Source organism: Diabrotica virgifera, chromosome 7 (genome assembly GCF_917563875.1).
Source record: "Diabrotica virgifera virgifera chromosome 7, PGI_DIABVI_V3a".
In the NCBI taxonomy this organism is placed as follows: domain Eukaryota; kingdom Metazoa; phylum Arthropoda; class Insecta; order Coleoptera; family Chrysomelidae; genus Diabrotica; species Diabrotica virgifera.
Window position 1 is genome coordinate 176704533 of NC_065449.1, and position 27352 is coordinate 176731884.

The window sequence follows — 27352 nt, forward strand, 5'->3', positions numbered from 1 at the left end:
AGATCAGGCACTTTTAAATGGGATAAGGGAATTAAACAAGGAGATGGACTAAGCCCCCTCTTGTTTATAATAGTCATGGATACTTTAATCAAAAATACCAAAGATCAAACAAGAAACCTTCAATACATAGTAGGATATAAAAACTTAAATGCAATAAAGATCAACTCCCTTCTATACGCTGATGATATAGTTCTAATCACAGACACACTAGAGAAAATGCAGAAACTAATAGATATTTGGCAAAAAGAGATACATAAATTAAAAATGGAAATGAACCTCAACAAAACAAAACTTATGATAATAAATGAAGATGAGAAAAGAGAAAGGAATACTAATATAATAGTAAGGGAAAAAGTAATAGAACATGTATCTACTTTTGAATATCTGGGAAATATAATAACAGATGATGGGAAAACGGACTTGGCAATAAGTAATAAACTGAAGAAGGCAACTAGCGTGTATTACTCTTTAAATAATACAATTTTTGGAAAGTCAGAAATAAGCAACAAAACTAAACTCAGAGTATATAACAGCATAGTAAATCCGATAATGACATATGGGGCGGAAACATGGATTGTCCAAAAGAAACATGAATCAATGATAAACGCGACGGAGATGAAATACATGAGAAAAATAGCCGGAGTTACGAAGTTTGACAGATTCAGAAATGAAGATATAAGAAGAGAGTTGGAACAAGAACCGATAATTAGGAAGATCGAAAACAAACAATTAAGCTGGTTTGGACACATACAACGAATGGAGCAAAATAGACTTACAAAGAAGGTACATGAAGCCAAAATGGGAAACAAAAGAAAAAAGGGAAGGCCGAGGAAGACATGGATGGACCAGATCCAAGATATAGGTGAAAGGAGACACATCAGTATGAGGGATATGAAGAACCTGGCCACCAATAGAAGCAATTGGAAGAAGTGGATAAAAGGCGGAACCCGACATCCGACGCCCTGAAGGGCACTAAGGATTATGAGAAAGAAGAAGAAGAAGTAATTATTTTTTATAACAACTTGAGAACGACTGGATCGCTTTGGCTAAGTTTGATTTTAAAATATACGAAATTAAATATAATTAAATTAAATAAATAAATAAAATCGAATCTAATCTCAAATTTCCAAAAAATATTAACAATTCAGTAATAAGTAGACCCAAAATTTCGTCAACCTACATATGAGGCGCTCAGAGCAACAGTGGCCTAACCCACAAATTGAGCATTTTTGGATTAATATATCAATAAAAGCAGCAACATTAAATCTTCGGATTAACAAGGGTCTACACAACCTACCTCTACAGGGTGTTTGGTAAAGAATGGGCCATAGCTTAACCTTAGATTCCTGAGCTTAAAATAGCTCGATTTAAGCTAACTTACCTTAGTGCGAAAGTTGATAATAACCGAAATACACGGTGTCAAAGTTAAACTTATATTTTATTTATTCTTGAATATTATCTGACAGACGGGATAACAACACGAGATTTGGTAAGCGGGGGTTTTTTGAGATGGGAAATCTAAATTCGCCACCAAAAATGATATATTCCCAGAGGGCGCCACACATAAGTCTTTCAGCGCTCATTTAATACGTTCAATTTTTTCCCCCACTCTACATACTTTTTGGACCAAAACTGTTATTCTCTTAATATTTTTACTTAAAAAAGGTATACTACATTCATCTCACTAAACTCGACTGTTTACGCATTTTAAATCTGCGATACAGCATAATTTTTTGCATAATGTGTGTGGTGTGTGTGTGTGTGTGTGTGTGTGTGTGTGTGTGTGTGTGTGTGTGTGTGTGTGTGTGTGTGTGTGTGTGTGTGTGTGTGTGTGTGTGTGTGTGTGTGTGTGTGTGTGTGTGTGTGTGTGTGTGTGTGTGTGTGTGTGTGTGTGTGTGTGTGTGTGTGTGTGTGTGTGTGTGTGTGTGTGTGTGTGTGTGTGTGTGTGTGTGTGTGTGTGTGTGTGTGTGTGTGTGTGTGTGTGTGTGTGTGTGTGTGTGTGTGTGTGTGTGTGTGTGTGTGTGTGTGTGTGTGTGTGTGTGTGTGTGTGTGTGTGTGTGTGTGTGTGTGTGTGTGTGTGTGTGTGTGTGTGTGTGTGTGTGTGTGTGTGTGTGTGTGTGTGTGTGTGTGTGTGTGTGTGTGTGTGTGTGTGTGTGTGTGTGTGTGTGTGTGTGTGTGTGTGTGTGTGTGTGTGTGTGTGTGTGTGTGTGTGTGTGTGTGTGTGTGTGTGTGTGTGTGTGTGTGTGTGTGTGTGTGTGTGTGTGTGTGTGTGTGTGTGTGTGTGTGTGTGTGTGTGTGTGTGTGTGTGTGTGTGTGTGTGTGTGTGTGTGTGTGTGTGTGTGTGTGTGTGTGTGTGTGTGTGTGTGTGTGTGTGTGTGTGTGTGTGTGTGTGTGTGTGTGTGTGTGTGTGTGTGTGTGTGTGTGTGTGTGTGTGTGTGTGTGTGTGTGTGTGTGTGTGTGTGTGTGTGTGTGTGTGTGTGTGTGTGTGTGTGTGTGTGTGTGTGTGTGTGTGTGTGTGTGTGTGTGTGTGTGTGTGTGTGTGTGTGTGTGTGTGTGTGTGTGTGTGTGTGTGTGTGTGTGTGTGTGTGTGTGTGTGTGTGTGTGTGTGTGTGTGTGTGTGTGTGTGTGTGTGTGTGTGTGTGTGTGTGTGTGTGTGTGTGTGTGTGTGTGTGTGTGTGTGTGTGTGTGTGTGTGTGTGTGTGTGTGTGTGTGTGTGTGTGTGTGTGTGTGTGTGTGTGTGTGTGTGTGTGTGTGTGTGTGTGTGTGTGTGTGTGTGTGTGTGTGTGTGTGTGTGTGTGTGTGTGTGTGTGTGTGTGTGTGTGTGTGTGTGTGTGTGTGTGTGTGTGTGTGTGTGTGTGTGTGTGTGTGTGTGTGTGTGTGTGTGTGTGTGTGTGTGTGTGTGTGTGTGTGTGTGTGTGTGTGTGTGTGTGTGTGTGTGTGTGTGTGTGTGTGTGTGTGTGTGTGTGTGTGTGTGTGTGTGTGTGTGTGTGTGTGTGTGTGTGTGTGTGTGTGTGTGTGTGTGTGTGTGTGTGTGTGTGTGTGTGTGTGTGTGTGTGTGTGTGTGTGTGTGTGTGTGTGTGTGTGTGTGTGTGTGTGTGTGTGTGTGTGTGTGTGTGTGTGTGTGTGTGTGTGTGTGTGTGTGTGTGTGTGTGTGTGTGTGTGTGTGTGTGTGTGTGTGTGTGTGTGTGTGTGTGTGTGTGTGTGTGTGTGTGTGTGTGTGTGTGTGTGTGTGTGTGTGTGTGTGTGTGTGTGTGTGTGTGTGTGTGTGTGTGTGTGTGTGTGTGTGTGTGTGTGTGTGTGTGTGTGTGTGTGTGTGTGTGTGTGTGTGTGTGTGTGTGTGTGTGTGTGTGTGTGTGTGTGTGTGTGTGTGTGTGTGTGTGTGTGTGTGTGTGTGTGTGTGTGTGTGTGTGTGTGTGTGTGTGTGTGTGTGTGTGTGTGTGTGTGTGTGTGTGTGTGTGTGTGTGTGTGTGTGTGTGTGTGTGTGTGTGTGTGTGTGTGTGTGTGTGTGTGTGTGTGTGTGTGTGTGTGTGTGTGTGTGTGTGTGTGTGTGTGTGTGTGTGTGTGTGTGTGTGTGTGTGTGTGTGTGTGTGTGTGTGTGTGTGTGTGTGTGTGTGTGTGTGTGTGTGTGTGTGTGTGTGTGTGTGTGTGTGTGTGTGTGTGTGTGTGTGTGTGTGTGTGTGTGTGTGTGTGTGTGTGTGTGTGTGTGTGTGTGTGTGTGTGTGTGTGTGTGTGTGTGTGTGTGTGTGTGTGTGTGTGTGTGTGTGTGTGTGTGTGTGTGTGTGTGTGTGTGTGTGTGTGTGTGTGTGTGTGTGTGTGTGTGTGTGTGTGTGTGTGTGTGTGTGTGTGTGTGTGTGTGTGTGTGTGTGTGTGTGTGTGTGTGTGTGTGTGTGTGTGTGTGTGTGTGTGTGTGTGTGTGTGTGTGTGTGTGTGTGTGTGTGTGTGTGTGTGTGTGTGTGTGTGTGTGTGTGTGTGTGTGTGTGTGTGTGTGTGTGTGTGTGTGTGTGTGTGTGTGTGTGTGTGTGTGTGTGTGTGTGTGTGTGTGTGTGTGTGTGTGTGTGTGTGTGTGTGTGTGTGTGTGTGTGTGTGTGTGTGTGTGTGTGTGTGTGTGTGTGTGTGTGTGTGTGTGTGTGTGTGTGTGTGTGTGTGTGTGTGTGTGTGTGTGTGTGTGTGTGTGTGTGTGTGTGTGTGTGTGTGTGTGTGTGTGTGTGTGTGTGTGTGTGTGTGTGTGTGTGTGTGTGTGTGTGTGTGTGTGTGTGTGTGTGTGTGTGTGTGTGTGTGTGTGTGTGTGTGTGTGTGTGTGTGTGTGTGTGTGTGTGTGTGTGTGTGTGTGTGTGTGTGTGTGTGTGTGTGTGTGTGTGTGTGTGTGTGTGTGTGTGTGTGTGTGTGTGTGTGTGTGTGTGTGTGTGTGTGTGTGTGTGTGTGTGTGTGTGTGTGTGTGTGTGTGTGTGTGTGTGTGTGTGTGTGTGTGTGTGTGTGTGTGTGTGTGTGTGTGTGTGTGAAAAAATGGCTTGGATGCGGGTCCGTTAGCCACAGATTTTTGCAGAATGTCATTGTAGTTATAGACCCGAAAAATAAACTTGAAACCATAATAGTTGTGCGAGTTCCCATATTTATGTCATTGTATGGCAAATTCTATTTGAAGAAATTTGCGATACATTTTTGTAAATTTTTATGGTTTGTTAGTTATTAATGTAAAGTAATGTAAACTTTATTATGTAAAGTTATTTTTCGAGTTTAACAACAATGATATTATGCAAAAAATTATGTTGAATTCGATATTTAAAATGAGTTTATCTCGAAAACGGTTGAGTTTAGCGAGATAAATGTAGTATAGCTTTTTTAAGTAAAAATATCAAGAGAATAAAAGTTTTGATTCAAAAAGTATGCAGAGTGGGCAATAAAAAAATTGAACCTATTAAATGAGCACTGAAAGGCGCCCTCTGGGAAATACATCATTTTTGGTGGCGAATTTAGATTTCTCGTCCCAAAAATCCCCCGCTTACCAAACTTCGTGTTATTATCCCATGCCTGTTAGGAAATATGCAAGAATAAATAAAATAAAAATTTAACTTTGACACCCGGTTATTATCAACTTTTGTACTAACGTAAGTTAGCTTAAATCGACCTATTGTAACCTCAGGAATCTAAGGTTAAGCTATGGCCCATTCTTTACCAAACACCCTATATATTTGGCTAAATGACGTTACATAATTTGTAGCGCCATCCCATAAGCACAATTGAATTACGAATGCAAGGATTGCATTTATCTCAAAACTTCGTTTTTGGGGTTAGGCTACTGTTGCTCTGATAGGCCGATCAGGGAACACAAAATTTTACGAAAATCTCCAAAAAAAATAAAGGAAGGATGAAAATTTGGAAATAGTTAGTTGAAATTGTCTATTATTATATAAGAAAAAGTTTACAATTCTACATCCCCTCCATTTTACAAAAATTGAGAAATACGGGGTGAAAAATATTTTCTCATGAGTGAAAAAATATACGTTCAAAATAGGCCCGGAATTGGATAAAATGACTAATTCTAAGCAACTTTTGTTCTATAGAGTTTTTTCACTAAGTCAATACTTTTCGAGTTATTTGCAAGTGAATATGTTCATTTTTAACAAAAAAAAAAACATGTTTATGGACGGTTTTTCGCAGATAACTCAAAAAGTAAGTACTCTAGCGAAAAAATATTGTGAGTAAAAATATAGCTTATAAAAAAATGAAAAAAATGGTGTACGCGTGAGGTCTGTAGACCCAGTATAAGCAGATTTGTCGCTAATGAAAAGTAGGTTCTTCTTCGTCAAATTCCAAATCGAATATTTCAATGTGAAATAACCAAAAAACAGAGCACTTTTCGGGGAAAATTCATTACAACTTTTTTAAAGTGTTTAAAAAAAGGTTTATTATTGTTTTTTTTTTAATTTCTAACATTAAAAATAAGTGAGTTACGCTCAAAATATTGTTGGTCCCTTTTATTTTTTGGTACAAAAATCGCGAAAATCCCCCCTAATTAGCTTCCCAAATAAAATTAATCGTAACCGCTTCACAAGTTACTTTACGTATGTATTGTTTATATTATCTATAAGTTTCATTGGTTCAAAGTGCTCAGTTTTGAATAAAATTGGGTTTAAAATAAAACATTTTTTTTTACTTTTGAAAAAAATGGAATTGTTCAGGGAATTAACTTAAAAATTATTAGTAATACCAAAAATCTTAAAGAGTAATAAAATGTACCTTTTGATTTTCTGAATATTTTTCCTTTTTTGTTTTCTTGTTATACTAAAATTGATTATGCTATGGCTGTTCAAAATTTGCCTAAACTCGTGATTAGTTACTCGTTCAAGCCATTTTAACTACAGCTTTTTCAAAAATAAGCACTTTGAACCGATCAAACTTACAGATCATATAAATAATACATAAGCAAAGTAACTTATGAACTGGTAATGATAAAATTTATTTGTGATGCTAATTAGGGGGTGATTTTCGCGATTTTTTTACCAAAAATTAAAGGGACCTACAATATTTTGAGCGCAACTCACTTACTTTTAATGTTTTTTTTTTAAACAAAAATAATCCTTTTTTTAAACACTTTAAAGTGCTCCGTTTTTGGGTTATTTCACATTGAAATATTCGATTTGGAATTTTATGAAGAAGAACCTACTTTTCATTAGCTACAACTCTGCTTCTACTGGGTCTGCAAACCTCCATTTTTTTCAGTTTTTTATAAGCTATATTTTTGCTAAGAATATTTTTTTCGCTGAAATACTTACTTTTTGAGTTATCTCCGAAAAACCGTCCAAAAACATGTTTTTTTCTGTTAAAAATGAACATATTCACTTGCAAATAACTGTCTTGTTACTTGAAAAGTATTGACTTAGGGAAAAAACTCTAGAACAAAGGTTGCTTAGAATTAGTCATTTTATCTAATTCCGGACTTATTTTGAATGTATATGTTTCACCATCGAGAGGGGGTATTCCCCTCTATTTTTGAAAAATGGAGGGGGTGTAGAATTGTAAACTTTTTCTTATATAATAATAGACAATTTCAACTACCTATTCCCAAATTTTCATCCTTCCTTAATTTTTTTTGGGGTCAGATTGTTCTTTGATCGGGCTATGAGCGCCTCATATAATAACGCGCGATAAGAAGTATTCACTTCTGTCTGCACTCCTTAAGTGCCACGCCCTTTTTTTTATTTTAATCAATACTATACGCTGTGAGCTCGTACGTAGAGGGGATATTTAAAAATTCGCGAGCGCCAGTAGTGACAAGTCTGTAAACGTTTACTGGAAATTTGACATAAATGTCAAAGTGATTAATTTAAAATTAAAAATAAAAACATTAATTATAAAAAATATTAGTTGGTCAAAGCTGTGGTATATATTTTTACCTTAAATATACTTACGTTTTAAATACTGAATTTAAGTTTTTTTAATGTTCCGTAGTATGTAATTATAAATTAATCTATTAATCTTAGCGCCATCTACACGATAATTGTGAAAGTATCCGAAGTAAGAAATTAATATTTCATTAATAGAACGTTAAAATGATTAGCAAAATCTTTAAAAAATCGATTACAATTTAATTACTTTTTTGCGTTGTAAATATTAAGAAATAACAATTAAATAATAAATTTAAAAATTACCGGTGAAAGTTGCATTAGTAATCCGCTAGGAGCGACACCAGCGAAGCTCAGAGCGTATAGGAGCTACTCAAGAATTGACCTTTGTTTTGTTTTAGGTGGCCTTAGCAACGTCCTTATTAAATCTTACTATACTTACACTAAAACACAACGATGAAATAGGAATAACAGTTTTAGCTCAAGTAATACCAGATTTAATTACGAAACTAACAGAAGCAGAAGCCCATTTCAGAGCTTACGTGGCTTTGGGAACTTTGATTACGTCTTCAAGTGTACACAAACCGATGATTAAAGCGAAAGTTCAAGAAAATACTAACTTTATTTCTACGTTGCAACTCCATTCGTTTTCAAGCCAAACCGATATAGATAATAAACGAATGAAGTGTGTAAAAGAATTACTGAATATTTTGTAGATTTTTTACTAATTTTTTACAGATTTTAAGTTATTTTGGTGTGAATAAAAATAAATATTGCGCTTTTAATGTTTTATTGTTTTAAATTTAATTATTAAATAAGTAAATTAAAAACTAGCATGGACAGAACAACCATCATATAGAAGAAAGCAAAAACATTTTATTTGGTAGGGACACGTACAAAGAAAGAAATGCGACGTAAAATACGAGAAGCAAAGAGTCAACATCTAGCCAAACAGTGTCAAGACATTGAAGAACTTGAAAACAAATATGACACGTTTAACATGTATAAAAAAGTGAAAGAAGCGGCTGGTATCTTCAATAAGAAACAAACTGCATTGATATAAGATGAACATGGTAAAGTAATATTTGAAGTAGAGGACAAACTTAAAGAATGGGAAACTTACGTTACGAACCAATTCGAAGACGATAGGAGTAGTTCACCACCCGATATTACTAACTGCGACGGAGCCCTAATAACACGCTCTGAGGTAATAACAGCCATACAATCATCAAAAGATGGCAGAGCGACTGGTCCTGATGAAATTCCAACTGAAATATACAAGCGTATAAATGATAGCAATGTTTTCGAGGCTATAACTTCGTTTTTCAATACCATTTATACCAGCGAACAACTTCCTAATGGCTGGTCTGATTCACTGTTTATAGCTCTACCTAAGAAGACAACAGCAAAAACCTGTGCTGATTATAGAACCATCAGTTTGTTAAACCATTTATTGAAAATTTTTCTGAAGGTAATACATGGTCGTATCTACAATAAATGCGAGGCATACCTGGATGACACACAGTTTGGTTTCCGTAACGGGTTTGGAACGAGAGAGGCATTGTTTGGAATGAACGTACTTGCTCAAAGATGTCGAGATATATCTGTAGACATATACTGTTGTTTTATTGACTTCCAAAAGGCATTTGATCGTGTTAAGCACTCTATATTGATCGAAGCTCTAAAAGACATAGGCTTGGACGGCAGAGATGTTCGAATAATTGCAAATTTATATTGGAATCAAACAACATCAGTTTTAGTAGATGGTGTGGAATCACAGGCTCTTAATATTAAAAGAGGAGTACGGCAGGGATGTATCTTGTCACCACTGCTTTTCAACGTTTACTCGCGAAAGAATTTTCAGAAAAGCTCTTTCTGAAAAACAAGAATACTTGTGAACGGTGAAGTCATCAATAATTTGCGATATGCGGACGATACAGTACTCCTAGCTTCTAGTCAAGAAGATCTGCAAACACTACTTGATAATGTCGTTGAGAGTTGTAGGGAGGCAGGTCTGGATCTGAACATACGAAAAACCAAAATACTCGTAATAAGTAAACAGCAGCATATAAAACCGTCTATATATGTAAATAATACCAAACTAGAGCAAGTTAATAAAATCGTTTACCTTGGACAGCAACTAAATTGTAACGCAGAAAGTCACGGCGAAATTAGATGTAGGATAGAGCAGGCTAGAGCCGCTTTTAGAAGGATGTCCAAGGTGTTATGTAACAGAGACCTAAAATTGGCATTGAGGATCCGCCTACTTCGCTGCTACGTGTGCTCGATCTTACTTATGGTGTCGAGTCCTGGACTGTGAATAAAATCGATCTAAATCGTCTTAAGGCTTTCGAAATGTGGTGCTATAGAAGAATTTTAAAAGTTTCCTGGGTAGAGAAGATTCGAAACTCCACAATACTAGAACGTCTCAGCAAGACTACTGGGATCATAAAAAGCATCAAGCAGAGAAAGCTGGAGTACTTCGGACATGTAATGAGAGGCCTCAAATATAGGTTGCTACAAAATATTATGCAAGGAAAAATAGCAGGCAAACGCGGTCCAGGACGAAGAAGAACCTCATGGTTGAAGAACTTTCGAGATTAGTATGGTATTGATACAAGCATGCTATTTAGGGTGGCAGTGAATTAAATTAGGATAGCTATGATGGTAACCAACGTTCTGAAAGGACATGGTACATGAAGAAGAAGAAGACGTACAAAGAATCATAGGCGTAACCAGGGGGTGATTTTGGGGGTTATAATTATAACCCCCCCTTTTTGGATGTACTTTGAGCTCTATATGCTTAACACCATATCCCCCAGAGACCTTCAAGTAGACGTAACCCCCCCTTAGGACCATCCTGGTTACACCTCTGGTGTATTCGTTTTATTAATGATGGTTTACCTATATGGGGCAGATCAATAACAGATGCAATTTTTATAATAAGGCAGTTGATGGAAAAATATACAGGAATAAGTAACAAATGCCCATATGCTATTCATTGATCTTGAGAAAGGTGGTGAGTAGGCAATGGCAATGCGTTCCAGAAGCATTTTCAATCCAGCTGGATTTTTGCAAGATTGTCCTAAATCCAGCTGGATCCAGCAAAATGTTGAATAAAAAAAACACGATTTTAATGTTTTTTTGTCTGTATTCTAAATTTCTAAACAACAGAAACATGAATTATTTAGTTTTTAGAAAGTGAGACCTTAAAAAACATTATTTATCTATCGTCTAACCTACTTCGCACAGAACTGCACATATAGCTGGTTGCAGAGAGGACCCTTCCGGCCTCTATGCTGGTCGGTTATAAGGTCATCAAATAGTCATAGACCATGGACAAATGATCGTCTTTCATTCCTTCTCTCTCATAAACGGCCATTTCCTTTTCCAAAATCTTTTCATAATCTTTTAGGGAACCAGTTTTTTTGGTTATAAAAGTTTTCTCTTTCTCGTTTCAATTCAATCTCAAGTTCTTGTTCCAAATTAAAATTCATGGGCTCCGGATTAGTTGCATAGGCGTAACCATGCAGCGGGGGTTTTGGGGGTTATAACCCCCCCTCCATTGGGATGTACTTTGAGCTCTATACGCTTAACACCATACCCTCGGAGACCTTCCAGTAGTTGTAACCCCTCCCTTTCCAGTGGTTGTAACCCCCCTTAAGATTATCCTGGTTACGCCTATGCAAAGAATGACAGAACATCGCCTACCGAAGTTATTATTGGATTGGCCACCACCTTAGCGAAAAACCACTAATAAGGCCGAAAACAACAAGGCCTGCTAGAGTCCAAAAGGCAACAGAGAGAGAGAGAGAGACAGAGAGAGATATCGACCGATAGACATAAATGGAGACTGGGAACCGATATGCGCAGAATGCTATAAATCGGAAGAAGTCGTCTGTTGTAAACCGGTCGTACTGAAGCCAATTGGCTTTCAATTTCTTCATGATATACCTCACCGGCACGAAAAACACACCAACTTAAAAATGGGTCATTTTTGATGTCTCGAATTTCCTAAACCTGTAGTCCGATTTAAGTGATTTTTTTAATATATTATAGCCTTTATTTTTAACAATATCTCTGTAATAATATTGTTGCTAGACAGGTAATTGTATACCAGGTGTACCTATCAAACTGTTTTTTTCTCAAAGTTCACCACACCCTGTGGAATATTCTAGCATTTATTTAATACTGAAATTAAAACCCAACTATAGCCTCTTCTTCTTCTTCTACGGCACTACAGCCCAAATTGAGCTTAGGCCTCCTTTATTTTTTACCTCCACACTTGCTTGTCTGTGGCTGCTCTTCTCCATACACGGACTCCTAAAAGGTTGTGCGTCGCTATTTACTTTGTCTTCCCAGCGCTTTCTTGGCTTTCCAACCGGACGCTTTCCCTGCATTCTAGCATTCAGTGCTCTTTTTTGGTAGCCTATCCTCTCCCATTCTTATCACATGTTCGACCCATTGCAATCTTTGTTTTTCGATTCATTCGTTTATGTTGGATAATAAAAAAGTTAGGTACTTTGACAACTAGCCATGTTTATCATCAATACAGGGTGTTTCTAAATAAGTGCAACAAACTTTATATGAGGCATAATTCTACATGAAAAAATAATGACTATTTGCTTTATAAACATAAAACATATGTCCGCAAATGCTTCGGTTCCTAGATACCGGATGTTGAAGTTTTCTTACAAATTGACGATTTATTTATTGCTCTAAAACCGGTTGAGATATGCAAATGAAATTTGGTAGGTTTAAAGAGATAGTTGTTGCTCATTTTTTGACATAAAATTAAGAATTCTTAATTGTACCGTGTAATTAACAACCAAAGTGATAACAAACAAATTGAATGAAATTATAACATTAGCAGAAGAACAACAAGGTTTTAGGTCGGGAAGGTCATGCACTGACGCTATATTTATAATGAGGTAAGTTCAAGAGAAAACGTTGTAATACAACAAACCGGCATATTTATGTTTCGTGGACCTTAAGAAAGCATTTGACAGGGTGACATTAAAGGACGTTATCAATTTGTTATACTCGAGAGAGGTACCTCTAGAAATAATTAAAACGATCGAAAACATCTACCAGAACAACACAAAAGTAAAAGTGGACGATGAATTAACTGACCCAATTGAAACCGGCAATGGGATAAGACAGGGCGATTCATTGAGTCCTTTATTGTTCAACCTGATCATGAACGAAATAATAAAAAAGTAAGAACTAAAAAAGGATACCAAATGGGAGAAAAACAACTTAAATAATCTGCTATGCGGACGATGCAATACTATAACCTCTCAAAGTGAAGATGATTTACAACGTATGCTGCACCAATTCAACATAACCGCCAGAAAATTTAACATGTTGATTTCCTCACAAAAGACAAAATGCATGGTTATAACAGCAGATCCAATAAGATGTAAATTGGAGCTGGAAGGTCAGATAATAGAACAAGTGATGGAGTTTAAATACCTAGGCATCACACTATCTAGCTACGGAAGGCTCGAAACAGAAGTGGAAGATTAAGTGAATAGAGCAAACAGAACCGCAGGTTGCCTGAATGACACAATATGGAGAAATAAAAATATCGGAAAAGAAATGAAAGGCAGAATTTATAAAACTGTCATCAGACCAATAATGATATACGCGGCAGAAACACGACCCAACACAGAGGACAAAAAGATTGCTCGAAACAGCGGAGGTGAAAACCCTTCGAAAAATATATGGTAAGACTCCATGGGACAGAGCTAGAAGTACAGATATACGACGGAGATGCAAGGTGTATAACATTAATAACTGGGTAAGAAACAGAAGAATAGAATGGAATGACCACATAAGCCGAATGGCAACAAATAGGATAGTCAGGACAGCGAGAGACGGTTCCCCAATAGGAAGACGATCAGTGGGAAGACCACGAAAACGATGGAACGACAACTTACTAGAGGCACATTGAAAAAACAGACAGTCATGTCTATACAAAAACAAGAAGAAGACAGTTTGAAAATGTATGCATCACCTAAATGTATGCTCATTTTCGTTGTTGATTTTTTTCGTGAACGGATTAACAAATTCAGCTAATTTTTTTTATTTTAGATTTTCTTTCATATAGGTATACACAGTTGGACAACGGTTTACTCAAACTTCTTTTTTGAACTTAAACCGGGGGGAAGGAGAAGATATATTTTTCTGATGTTAAGTTTGAGCCACCCTGTAGGGAGGAAAAGGTATAAGTGTGGGTATACATAGAAATCGTATTTTGTAGTCTTATGTTTTATGAACATTTTGTTTTTCAGTTAAAACACTTGTTAAAGAACAAACCTGTCTATTTTCTTTGTTTCTAAAGATATCAGGGACATTAAAAAAATACAATACGATAAACTGTTCACGAAACATAAGACTCTCTACAGGGTGTCTCAAACTTAACATAAAAAAACATTTCTTCCACCCGGTATAAGAACAAAAAAGAAGTTTGAGAAACCTTTGCACAACTGTGTATACCACAGAAAAATCTAAAATAATAAAAAAAATAGCAGAATCCGTTATGCTAGTACTTCGTTTTATAATTTTGTTAGCAAACGTTTGATGGTAACCAGGGTAACATGTTTTCCCTGTAATTTGGGAAATTTTATTATAGAAACTAAAATACTATTAACATAATGGTTTATTAAGACATATTGACAAATAAAATTACTACTTATGTACAAATTACATTTTTATTCTTCTACTGCTTTTTGCTTTTGTTGCAATACTCTCAATCTTCTTTCACGTTCATATTCTTTCATCCTGATAACAAAACTGAAAAAAAGTAATGTATGTTATAAATAATTATAAGTCCCTTATAAAGATTAAAAAAAGGGAATGCAAACAGTTGTTTCTTTTTCTTAATTCAGACACAAAAGTTGGTCATATATGTTCTCAGTTATTCTCAGAGTATCCAATTCTAAATAAAAAAAATGTATTTATAATTTTATATTATTTTTGGATTGTCATTGTTTAGCAATAACAATCATATTTAGTCCAAGTAATGAAGCTTAAAATAGGACAAAACCTCGCAATTTGTACAGAATAGATCGATTTGCTTGAAAATTTGAAAATAAGTAGTAGATAGTCCAATGATCAAAATCTATATGAAGCCGAAAGCCGCTTTTACCATGGGGTTGGTTGCCACCCCATGTCGGGGGTGGAAATTTTTTATTTTATTTTGACCGCAAAAGTTAGTAAAAACATTCATTCTAAGCAAAAAACGTTCTATATATTTTTTTGATAAAATTAATAGTTTTCGATTTATTCGCTATCGAAAGTGTTAGTTTTATATCGAAAAAATCAATGTTTTTAATCAGTTTTCTGCTAATAACTCAAAAAGTGTTCGTTTTATCAAAACAACTTTGCTTAACAAAAATGTACCTTTTGAAAAAATAAACAAAACAGTTTTTTTTATTTTCTTTACGACCAATAGTAATCGAGCTATACTTTATTATATGTTAGCTCTTCTTCATCAAATGCTAAATATTGTAGTTTCATAATGTTGTTCTGAAGCTATTTTCTTGTGGCATTTTTATAATCAAGTATATTCAAATGGGAAACAAGCCACAATTCTACCCAAAAATGATTTCATTAACGTTTCGACACCCGACTTGGGCGTCGAAACGTTAATGACATCATTTTTGGGTAGAATTGTGGCTTGTTTCCCATTTGAATATACTTGATTGTAGTTTCAAACTCAAAAGACGGGAAAGCTGTGCATTTTTCGAGGATAACTTGTTTAAACTAATTTAAAGTATTTAAAAATATCTATCTACAGAAATAAAAAAAAGTCTCTATCTCAAAAATTAAATGACTTATTATGAAAAGAATGTCAGTACCTATTTTTTTCAGCGAAAAAGTGATCGGAAACTTCCCCCTATTTACCACCCTAATTAAAATTAGTCATTGACCTTATTTGGTCTTCTATATTTATGTATTATTAATAGGTTCTAGAGGTTTGAGCGGCTTAGAATGATTAGTTTAAAAAAAATGGAGTTAAAAGCGAATAACGGATTTTTGTAGTTTGGTAAAAAATTCATTCATTCTTCAGAATAGAAAGATTAGCATCAGAGATACGAAAAAATATGTCAATCTAAAATTGTAGCTTATTTAATTCACAAAAACAGGGTTAGCAAAAAAAATTTTATGGCAAAAACTGAGTGAGCTATTGACAATTAAAACTTGTAATAACATGCAAAAACCACCTTTACCAACCCTTTTACAGTCACCTCTTTTTGCGACTTAGGATTTTAAAAGGATTCAATATTAATAACCTTATAGATCTTGTATAGACCTACAAAATTCTTTTTTACCAAACTTTCTAGGATAAAAAATAAAAAAGTTACGGTTAAAAAATCAATATATTTTTTTGAAAAAAAAAGGAGAAATCCAATTGGAAGCTTAATAATGTAAGTTAGCGGTGTTTTTAGTCATTGGCCTTATTCACACTTCTTTATTTGTGTTTTAGTAATAGATTCTAGAAGCTTGACTGGCTTAGAATAATTAGTTTTAAAAAAACTGGAGTTAAAACGAATAACGAATTTTTGTAGTTTAAATGCCATAATTATATCGAGAAATACAAAGGTAAAACTACAAAACAATAATATATCCAGTCCTATACTTTGTTTTTAAACCAACTAAAAAGACAGATTCACACCCAAGAAAGTCACTCAAAATATCGGGCTTTGACGGTAATCCATAAATATTATATTATACTAATACTAAATAGTTCTAAAAACAACTGTTTTTTATATAAAAGTAGCCTAGAAATCTAGAAATTAAAGAAATAACGCAGAAAACACAAAAAATCGCCCATACAGTATAAATTAAAGAAATATGGAACATAGCTTTTTAAGAGACAGTGTTTGAACTGCATTTGAGATAGTGGACCAATATAAAAGTTCCAGACATTAAAACCAGAAATCATAGCAACATTAACATTGGCATGTAGAAAATATCTTTGAACTAGAACCTCCTACTTCTATCTCTCTTTTTGGGAGTTTACTAAAATAGCGAGCCCAGCCGAATGAGCCGAAAGTACATAATCGGACTTAAGGGTCCGCACCGCGCCAAGGAATAGAACCGAACCGAACCTACTACCTACATCCTACATGCACAGACAAGGCGATTGCAGATACGCGGTACGAATGGGTTATTATTTTTATGTTTTTGGATATGTATTTAAATGTTTAAAACATATAATTTAACCTAAAATATTTATTTTAATATTTATAGTGCTAAATATTTCATGTGTATCTATTTACGGATAGTGATGATTGGCATTATACATAATATTATGTATATTGTTCTAAAGCTATTTTTTGTGGCGTTTGTGTAATTTATTTTTATAAATGGGAAATAAGCCACAATTTAACTTAAAAAATGATTTTGTTAACGTTTCGACCTCCACTTCGGACGTCGTTGTCAAAATACACAGTATTAATAAATTAAACAAAAATGTTGTTGCTTAGTAAAAAAAAATTCTTCTAATAATATAATTTATTCTAACTCATTCATATCGGCAATTATTAGAAGATTTTTTTTTACTAAGCTACAACATTTTTGTTTAAATTATTAATATTTTGTATTTTGACAACGACGTTCGAAATAAAAGTTAACGAAATAATTTTTTAAGTTAAATTGTGGCTTATTTTGTATTTAGAATAATAAATTACATAAACGCCACAAAGAAATAGCTTCAGACAATATTTTAGGTGAAAAAATATGTTTTAAATAGGTACGTATCCATAAACTTATAAAAATAAAATAATCTATTCGTACCGCGTATGCACAAAAAGCTAGAAGGATCTGCAAATTCTGCAATCGCCTTCTGCATGTAGTCAGGTCGCCGGTCGGTTCGGTTCTATTCCTTGGCGCGATCGCGAGGCGGACCCATAGGAACCGGTCGTATAATAATTCTTATACCTGATTCTGACCTAGAGGTGGGCTAGAAGTATTTGCAATCATGTAACCGTAACCCATCGTAATTTTTATCTGTGATTGTGATTTAACAGAGCAACAAAATAGTTAGTATTTTGTCTAGAGTCTAGGTCATGATTATAAAATTAGGTCTGTGAGAATGAGAAACAATTTTATTCAAAAAGAGTTTTTGTAATGAAAATAATATTGCATTAATAAATAATTTCATGTTTTTTTCATTGTCTTAATTGTTATTAGAAAATCTAACAAGAGCATAGGCGCCAAATTTCGGGCCAATGCTTTCTCAACACATTCATTTTTTTCGAATTTTAAGAAAATAATAAGTATTTTTGAAAAATATAAACGCGGAATGAAAGATTACATTATTATCTAGGGCCGAAAGTCCATTAAAATAAAAAAAACTTTCATTTGAATGAGATATTTGAAATTAAAAATCACACTCAATTTTCTCTTCTTTTTACCGCTGTAACTTATATTAGAAGTTATAGAACACATTACAGAAGTTTTCAGGGACTTTTAGCACTCGGTAATTATGTAATTTTTTATTCTGCTTTTAAATTTTTCAAAAATACTTACTAGTTTTCTTAGCATTCGAAAGAAATAAATGCATTTAAATAGCATTGTCCCGAAATTTTGCGCCTACCCTCTTAAAAACGAAATACAAAGTAAACTTTAAATGCCAGTATCTGCTACAAATACTTATTAGTTACTATTTGGTATCCGGATCTGCAGATGTTTTCTCATGTTCTAATAAAATTTGAGTCGTAAATCATTTATCTTTTTGTTCCATTCCAAGTTTTTTTGCAATAAGAGCGATTCTATTTTCTGTGTTATTTCCGCATTTGTTGGATCCTTAAAAGGAATTAGTCGAAACCTTATTCTGCCAAGAAAAGTTGAAACAGTTTATCGACAGTTTAATAAAATACTCATACATTGTTGAACTAGTGTTTACGTACATATTTGTTATGCTTATAATAGCCTTAACAATTTCTTCTAGCTGAATAAATTTTTCCAACATATAAAATGTCGAATTACAACATGTGGAAACATCTTGCAGTAATTTGAGAGGATTCCCGTTTCCTGGATTTTTTCAAAATCTAAAAGTTTAGCAGTTGCTTGTAGAACTCTTTTTAAAGTGGCTAATGGTATTTTTTATTTTGGTTAAATTTTTAATGATTTTCTTATATCACTTTTGATAACAACATCTGAGGTAGAAGTTGAAACGTCAATAAAATCATTTTTTTAAGTTAAATTGTGGCCGATTTCCTCATCCTTTAAGCCATCGTTCACAATAAAGTTTATTTATTGTGTGTGCAAAGCATCCAAAATGTTTCATTTTCACATCATTTTGTACCACCTTTAACATTTTGTGCATTATAGGAAACAATAATGTATTGAAATTTTGTTTTCTAAGTTCTCTAAGTTTGATAAGACAGCTTTATCTTACAAATATTGCATGATGCATAATTATCATCCACTTATATAAAAACGTTCCATAAACTACTAAATTTTTCTATTTTTGTTTATCACTAATGGCATGGTATGCGTTCTAATAGCAAACCCAATTTTGTAATAGTGCCTAAACAAAATAATAACACGTGTAGAATTTTACGATGGTCCACAGTGGTAACACTTTTTATTAGGAGTTTAATATACGAATAATTCGTTGCTCTGTTAAATCACAATTGAATCGGTCATTGCGAAAACAATCTAAGACCATATTTTGGGTAAAATGACGACGCTTTTCAACGCCATTAAATTTACAATTACATTATACATAAACATTTAAACTTGTTTTGCCTTTCAGAAAGATTCATTTATAACCCATAATACTTATACAGAGAGCACGTAAAGGTTGGAATAAATTAATTTTCTCGAGAATGGACAATTTTGGAAAAAAATCCCGAAAGAGGTCAATTTTTATTTTTAAATTACGACTTTTTGTCATATATATATATCATACTAGTGACGTCACCCATCTGGGCGTGATGACGTCATCGATTATTTTTTTTAAATGGAAATAGGGGTCGTGTGATAGCTCATTTGAAAGGTAATTTAATTCTCTATACAGTAATATAAACATTTACATAATTATTTATATAGGGTGTCCAAAAGAAATTGTTTTGAATTAAATTTATTGACATAAAAAGAAGGATGAATGTAATCTATTTAGTTCAAAATACATTTTACTGTTCTCAGAAAACAGAAAAAATGTTTATTTGGAAAATAATCATTCCTTTTCGCTTAAATCAAATGTTCAAACTGTTAAGAGGAAGGTGGGTGGCGGCTTTAATATTGAGTTTATGCAAAAAACAATATTTATTTGTCAAATAAACATTATTTCCTGTTTTTTCTGACAGCAGTAAAATGTATTTTAAGTTAAATATATTACACAAATTCTTCTTTTTGTCAATAAATTTAATTAAAAAAAATTTTTTTTGGACACCCTGTATAAATAATTAGTTAATGTTTATATTACTGAATAGAGAATTGAATTACCTTGCAAATAAGCTATCACACGACCCCTATTCTCATTTAAAAAAATTATAGATGACGTCATCACGTACAGATGGTGACGTCACTAGTATCATACATATGTCAAAAAGTCGCAATTTGAAAATAAAAATTGACCTGTTTTGGGATTTTTTACCAAAATCGTCCATTCTCGAGAAAATGAATTTATTCCAACCTTTACGTGCTCACTGTATAAAATATTGTATTATCTCGGAATATCCAACTATTAATGAAAATATTTTTACGTTTCCTTAAAAGTTTACACATTGTAACATGAATTGTTTTCACAATGACTGATTCAGTTACAGACAAAAATCACAATGAATAAAATATCACTATCGTAAATTAGCCCACCTCTAGACTCGTTCCGTTGATTTAAAACAGAATGAAATGGTAAATGTAGGCGGGCTTTTGCATTTACGTAGCTTAGTTCAGAATCCAGCAGTCGACTGAGGTATTGTACTTGTATAATATAATAATTATTTGAAAATATTTTGTTGGCCAACCGCCTAGAGCCGAAATACATGTATTGGCTATGATCCGTTTAAATATCGCTGGACCTGTATAACTTAATTAACCTATATAATGACAGAAGTGTCAAAATTTGATAATAGTGGAGTAAACTTGCCTGACGTTGGACCGATTACAAACAAGCTTTACGGTGCGGGAAATTTGAATTACTCCTCTTGGTTTAAAAACAGACTACCTATAACACATGATAGGATGTTTAAAAAAATATTAAGTTGAATCAATGGTGAATGACAATGGAGTATGGACAAGGCCATAGAACTTTAAACTTTACCTATAGTATATACAGGGTGAGTCATAACTATAGGGACATAGACTAAGGACAGGTTATTTGGACCAAAATATGGCTATTGGGCCAAATATGCCTTAATAAAATGTTGCTGAGGAAAAAGATACAGGATGTTAAAGTTAGTTTTTGTTTTTCGTTTTTTGCTAATAGTTTCCCTGTATATTTATAAATTTCTATCAAAATTGGCACAGAGGCATAATCTTAGACAAGAAATAGTATTTTATTTACAATTTTACGTTTTGTCATAGAGGGCGCCACGTGGATCATTCCTGATGATCAAATTGAGTCTAAACTTTTTCTGATGAAACTTTTTAGTAATTTTTATTAGAAAATATGACGTAAACATCATTTTTACGTAAAATTGGTACTCTTGTTTAAACATGATAATTTCAACCGTTTTCGATAAAAACGCAATTGAAGATTTCAGGAACTCAGAAGGGGATATCAAATACCAAACTAATAAACAAAGTTGCAACTAACGTAAGGTTCCCGTTTTGACGATAAATCAAAACTAAACACACTTTAACTTAAAAGAACTCACAAAAACTCAAACTAAATGTTCTACATGGTCTCCTCCGATTTCTATGCCTTTTCTAATTCTTTGTATAAAGGATTTTCGGACGTTAAAAAAATATTATTCTGTCCCCTTATAAGATAAGCTGCATTTTAAATGCATCTCCAAAGTTCGTCTCGTGTATTAATTTCATTGGCATAAACTAAGGACTTCATATGTCCTCAAAAATAAAAATCTAGCGGGTTATACTCAGGACTTCTTGGTGGCCATTGAAAATCACTGCCTCTGTCAATCCATCGTTGAGGAAATACGTCATTAAGTTGATTTCTAACAGCTAATGAAAAATGACTCTAAGCAGTTCGACTGCGTTTTTATCGAAAACGGTTGAAATTATCATGTTTAAACAAGAGTACCAATTTTACGTAAAAATGATGTTTACGTCATATTTTTTAATAAAAATTACTAAAAAGTTTCATCAGAAAAAGTTTAGACTCAATTTGATTATCAGGAATGATCCACGTGGCGCCCTCTATGACAAAACGTAAAATTGTAGATAAAATACTATTTATTGTCTAAGATTATGCCTCTGTGCTAATTTTGATAGCAATTTATAAATATACAGGGAAACTATTAGCAAAAACCGAAAAACAAAAATTAACTTTAACACCCTGTATCTTTTTTCTCAGCAACATTTTATTAAGGCATATTTGGCCCAATAGCCATATTTTGGTCCAAATAACCTGTCCTTAGTCTATGTCCCTATAGTTATGACTCACCCTGTAATGAGGTGGGTATAGAACCAATAGCCAGTGAGGAAGAGGAAGATTCAGAACAAGGTTCCTTAACAATATCGATGAAAATGCGAGAAATATGTGAATACATGATTGGCAGAGAATCCATCCAATTACTGTACATCCAATCCACTGATAATAGGGGTTCTACTGTATAGGGTTTTAATTTCATCAACAAAAAATTAACAAGCTTATCTTGTACTTTGATATGGGAGAGGCCTGGCCATAGATATATACCTATACCCTATACCGCATGTCAGACACACGAGATTCAGTGTACGGAGGATAAGGCAAATACAAACTAAATGAGAATTTTCTTGACAATGTTGTTTCTTAACAATGTTGTTCTCAACGGTAGTGGCTGTGAATAGTAGTATTGGGCAGGTACTTTTAGAGGAGTATCACTGTTAACTGTTCGTCGTACTGAGTAAAAAAATAGGCCCAACTGTTCGAACATTGTAAGATCCAAGACAGGTCAATTACTTACTACAACGGATGGCCAAGTAGAGAGATGGAAAGAGCACTTTCAGGAGATGCTAGGCACGCCCAGGGATAATTCAGATGAAATTGTTGAACATCCGCAGAATATAGACTTGCATATATCTTGCGAGTCCCCTTCCAAAATGGAGATAATAACAGCTGGCAAATCTCTGAGAAATAACAGATCCCCGGGAATCGATAACATTGCTGCTGAACTATTTAAAACTGACCCGCATCTAACCGCTGAACTTTTGCTCCCCATAATCTGAGAGGTGTGGGAAACAAACCGCATTCCAGCGGGCTGGAAAAAAGGTAACATTATTAAGCTTCCAAAAAAGGGCAACTTCACACTGTGCAAAAATTGGAGAGGACTTCACCTTGCTTACCGTCATAAATAAAATTGTTACGACCATCATACATAAAAGATTAACAAACAAGGTTGAATTTCGAGCAAATCAAGCAGGTTTTATCACATTAATACTGTGAGGGTAATAATGGAACAATCGGTTGAATGGAACACACCTCTATACAGGGTTTTTGTTGATTTCGAACGTGCCTTTGACAGCCTATCTCATGCTGCTATATGAAAAATTTTAGAGCTAAGAAACATTCCTCATAAAATAATTTCCATTATAAAGTCACTGTAGACTGAGGCGACGTGCAGTGTGACACACAATGGGATCAATAGTGACGAATTTGACGTACTTACTGGAGTCAGACAGGGATGTGTACTTTCTCCGTTATTATTTAACATTACTCTAGACTATGTTCTCTCCAAACTAGACTTCGACACAAAAGGGATACAATGGACGTTAACCACACGCCTAAGTGATCTAGAATACGCCGACGATATCTGCCTGTTAGGACAAACGTTCCAGGATGTGGCCGACCAATTGGAAACACTATCCACTGAGGTCAATAAAATAGGTTTAAAAATCAATATTAGTAAAACCAAATCCATGAGAATAACACAAGGAACAACACTCTATTTAATATCGACAACATGTAGATTGAAAATGTGGAAAACTTCACGTACCTTGGAAGTGTCATAACAGAAAGCGGAGGTACAAAAAACGATATTCTTATGAGGATATGAAAAGCTCAACAAGCATTCAGCATGCTTAACCCTGTTTGGAGGTCTGGGGAATATACTACAAGGACAAAGATCCGAATATTCCAGTCAAATCTTATGTCTGTTCTACTCTATGGATGTGAAACCTGGAAAGTGGCAAAATGCCTTACAGACAAATTGCAGGTCTTTGTTAACAAATGTCTACGAAGAATTGTCCGTATTTTCTGGCCAAACACCATCAGAAACGAAGATCTGCTACACCTGACCCAACAAAAGAGGGTAGAAAATGAAATAAAATCCACAAAGTGGGGGTGGATAGGTCACACACTCCGAAAAGATAGTTCCAGTATTGCAAAAACTGCCCTAGAGTGGAATCCCCAAGGAAAAAGAAAAAGAGGTCGCCCAGCACCAACTTGGAGAAGATCCATCATGGACGAGATAAGAAGTCGAGGAAAGTCTTGGAATGAGGTGAAGGCCCTAACGCAAAATAGAACCCGATGGCGCGTTTTCACTGAAGCTCTATGCTCCACTTAGGATTTCAAGAACATTATATATCACTGTTAACTATCACTGTTAATTGCTCCAAAATACTAAAGGAGGATTTATTTATGGTAATTCACAGAATGGCAATCCCGCTTGCAATATACAACCAGACTGATTCTAACGTTTGAAAAGGAGATTAGATATAAAACTATGTGACTAGTGCAACAGGAAAGAATGAGTATATTGGGTATAGAGATCTCTTTTTAATAAGTGGGGTTTAACAAATCGGCGGTAGTGGGAATGCCATGTGGTCAATAAACTCAATATCAATGGATAAATCCCATTGCTTAGAAAGATATGTCTATACCCAATACACTCATTTTTCTCTGTCACTCGGGTAGCATAGTTTTAGATTTCAGTGCACAGTCTCTAGGTATTATATAATATTATTATGTCTATGGGCCTGGCAAACCTCACCCATCTGCTGGAACTTTTTACAATTTAATATATCAGTTTTTGCAAATGCAAATTGTATATTATATACTTACTCTTCATATTTACAGTCTAAAAATGCATGCTTCTCATGATGACAATTGACCACAAAAGGCCAGTTTTCTTTTCTACAAGCTCGAAATTTGAGTAACAAATGCGCACAGTAATCTCGATCTTCCAAAGGCAATTTGGCAGATCTCATTTCCTCTTCGGTGGCAATCATAACTAAAATGAGGTTGTATTAGCGTTATTATATTTTTATAATAAGAATGAAAGGCATTAAGTGGATTTTATTTTGACACATCAAATGCTAGACAAAATGTTGAAAAAAGTAGCAGTTTTGTCTCGTATTGGTTTAAGAGTTTACAAATACAGTATTGTATTTTGTATTCAGTTACCTTCGTTAACTGAAATAATTGGGGGGAGGCCGTTTTGGATAACAGGAATTTCAGTTAAAAATAACATTGTTTTTTGTATTCTTGTATCAAATTACAATTACATAGTATTTTTGGTCAAAGTTGGTATTAAAAAATATGGTGAGGTGATTTGCGTTGTGTATTTAATTGCATTATTTAGTTGTATGAAAGTAATGTTGACAAATTACCATCGAATTGTTTCCATTTTGAGATAAAAATTATTTTCTGTCAGCCGTTTTGGTTAAAGGAGGTTTTACTGTAGTATTAAAACATTAGTAATTTTTGTTTTACATTAATTTTTTAGTTTTTACAAAATTTTGTTGGCCAGCCCCTAGGGAACACTGTGGCATGTACAGAACAATGTTCTGCATGCGCCATAGCGGTCCATCTATCAGGCCCTGTTAATTTTCTCATGTTTTCAACAAGGCATGCAGATCAAACTATTATTGTGCATAGGCGCACTGTAGATATAAAGAAACCAATAGTTGTGATGGAGAGAAATTCAATTTACTGATCTGATAAAATGACAAGCTACAACAACGCATTCAGAAAAATGGTGAAGTGATACAGGAAAATAGCGATTAAACTGATCTTTGGTATGGCTTTGGTTAACGCCCATTTTCTTTATACATTCATAAATGACCAATACATCTCTATCATGGATCTCAAAGAAAGTATCGTAGAAAGTCTAATGTTTGCAGATGAAGAGATCAATATGCTGTCATGTCAACATCAAAATCTGAAAAAAGGGGAACTTCACGTACTGAAAAAAAAAGAAGGCATTGCATATAAGTTAGGCGCAATACAAAAAAAGACAAATGATTTATTCTGAAAAATAAAGTTTTAAAAATAACCACATATTGTGGCAATTGTAACGGAATCTGCAGTACTGTTAGACTGTTTTACTGCTTTTCTGACGTTCACAAGAAGTTAGGCGCAATACAAAAAAAAGACAAATGATTTATTCTGAAAAATAAAGTTCCAAAAATAACCACATATTGTGGCAATTGTAACGAAATCTGCACTACTGTTTAGACTGTTCTACTGCTTTTCTGACATTCACAAGAGTCTTACCAGTTTGTACATGTTGCAAATATGTTAAAAAATAAAAAATCCAACATCTAAAAAATACTAGTTTGGTTTTCGAATCAAAAAGTTTGCATGGGTGTTTAGGCCGCACAAGGCATAGAGGTCCCTCTACGACGCTCAAGCAAACTTAGGCAGTGACCGCTGCTTTGGGCATCAAATAATTTGAACTAAATATGCAGCAGTCCATAGGGATCTCCATGGCATATGGCGTAGTACCTATGTCGGTAGGGACCGTCATGGCGCTTAACGTGTTAATGCATAAGCTCTGTTGAAATAGGGTGCCTGTTTTTATAATACATTAAATCCATAGTCTGAGCTGACAGTATTAATGTCAAAAATTAAGTAATGATTAAGAATGAAGTGTTATAATATTTGAACTTCTCAAAAATAATACTTCTAATTAACATAACATTAACTAAACGTTTATTTAGAAATGTTATAAAATACCTCTTTCTTTTCTACCATTTTGGAATCCTTCTAATGGGTCAAATGTTGGATCTTCGAAAGGACTAGGTGTAATTTCTGGGCGGAAATATAAATCAAAACCATTATTGATTGTGTGACCAAATGATTGACCCATTTTATAAAAAGGATAAATTATAATTTTGAACGTTTCTCCTAGATTAAAAGTTGGGTTATATTATTATGTAATGACATTGACATTTGATTCGAAATGACATTTTGGCCTTTTGACATTTCATATCGGGATTTCCAGTTTTGGATTACCACGCACTTAGGCAACAAACATTACTTTGTACATGCTTTGTACTAGGATGTCACTAATAGGTTGTTTTTAATTAATTTTCATTGACTTTTTGTTTTTTTAAACTTATTAATTTTAATTTGGAAATAACATTTCTGTAGGTATTATCTTGTAGAAATACATTTCTAGAAAAAATATCGCTGTTATCTTTTAAGTCATTTCAGTTTTTAATTCTATCTAGGTACTTATATCTACCTTTTGATTGGTCACTGACTGCTACAGCTGCAGCTTTTTCAAATAGGGCTTTTCATAGGCGTAACCAGGGGGGTTTTGGGGGTTGTAACCCCCCCCCATTGGGATGTACTTTGAGCTCTATACGCTTAACACCATAGCCCTCAGAGACCTTCCAGTAGTTGTAACCCCCCCCTTTCAGGTAGTTATAACCCCCCCCCTTAGGATCATCTTGGTTACGCCTATGGGGCTTTTCATCGACTCTCATTTGTTTCGAGCTTCAGTCATATGTTGTATGATAGGTTTGTTCGCAGAACGATCGTCAACCGTTGCCAACCATCAGACGCATGCGAGTTCGTAGTCTACGAACTCTAACTGTTATCTGCGCAGCTCCAACTGTTAACTGCGCATGCGTCTAATGGTTGGCAACGGTTGCTGATT

General features: G+C 34.9%; 2 protein-coding genes across 2 annotated transcripts in view; one reads left to right on the plus strand and one right to left on the minus strand.

Annotated features, from left to right (window-relative positions):
- The window catches only part of LOC126888784 (phospholipase A-2-activating protein), an 85073-nt gene extending 76945 nt beyond the window's left edge, over positions 1 to 8128 (plus strand). Inside the window, exon 12 of the mRNA XM_050657154.1 lies at positions 7745 to 8128. Coding sequence (XP_050513111.1) covers positions 7745 to 8059 — 315 coding nt within the window. The 3' untranslated portion in view covers positions 8060 to 8128. The remainder of the gene's footprint in view (positions 1 to 7744) is intronic.
- A 5863-nt stretch (positions 8129 to 13991) lies between these two features.
- LOC126887640 (NADH dehydrogenase [ubiquinone] 1 beta subcomplex subunit 7) lies at positions 13992 to 26655 on the minus strand. Its single transcript, XM_050655248.1, has 3 exons — positions 26425 to 26655; positions 24529 to 24697; positions 13992 to 14141 (listed from the first exon to the last, which is right to left on the minus strand). The coding sequence occupies exons 1-3, from the start codon at positions 26555 to 26557 to the stop codon at positions 14060 to 14062; spliced, it is 384 nt and encodes a 127-aa protein (XP_050511205.1). The 5' UTR covers positions 26558 to 26655; the 3' UTR covers positions 13992 to 14059.
- Between the last annotated feature and the right edge of the window lie 697 nt (positions 26656 to 27352).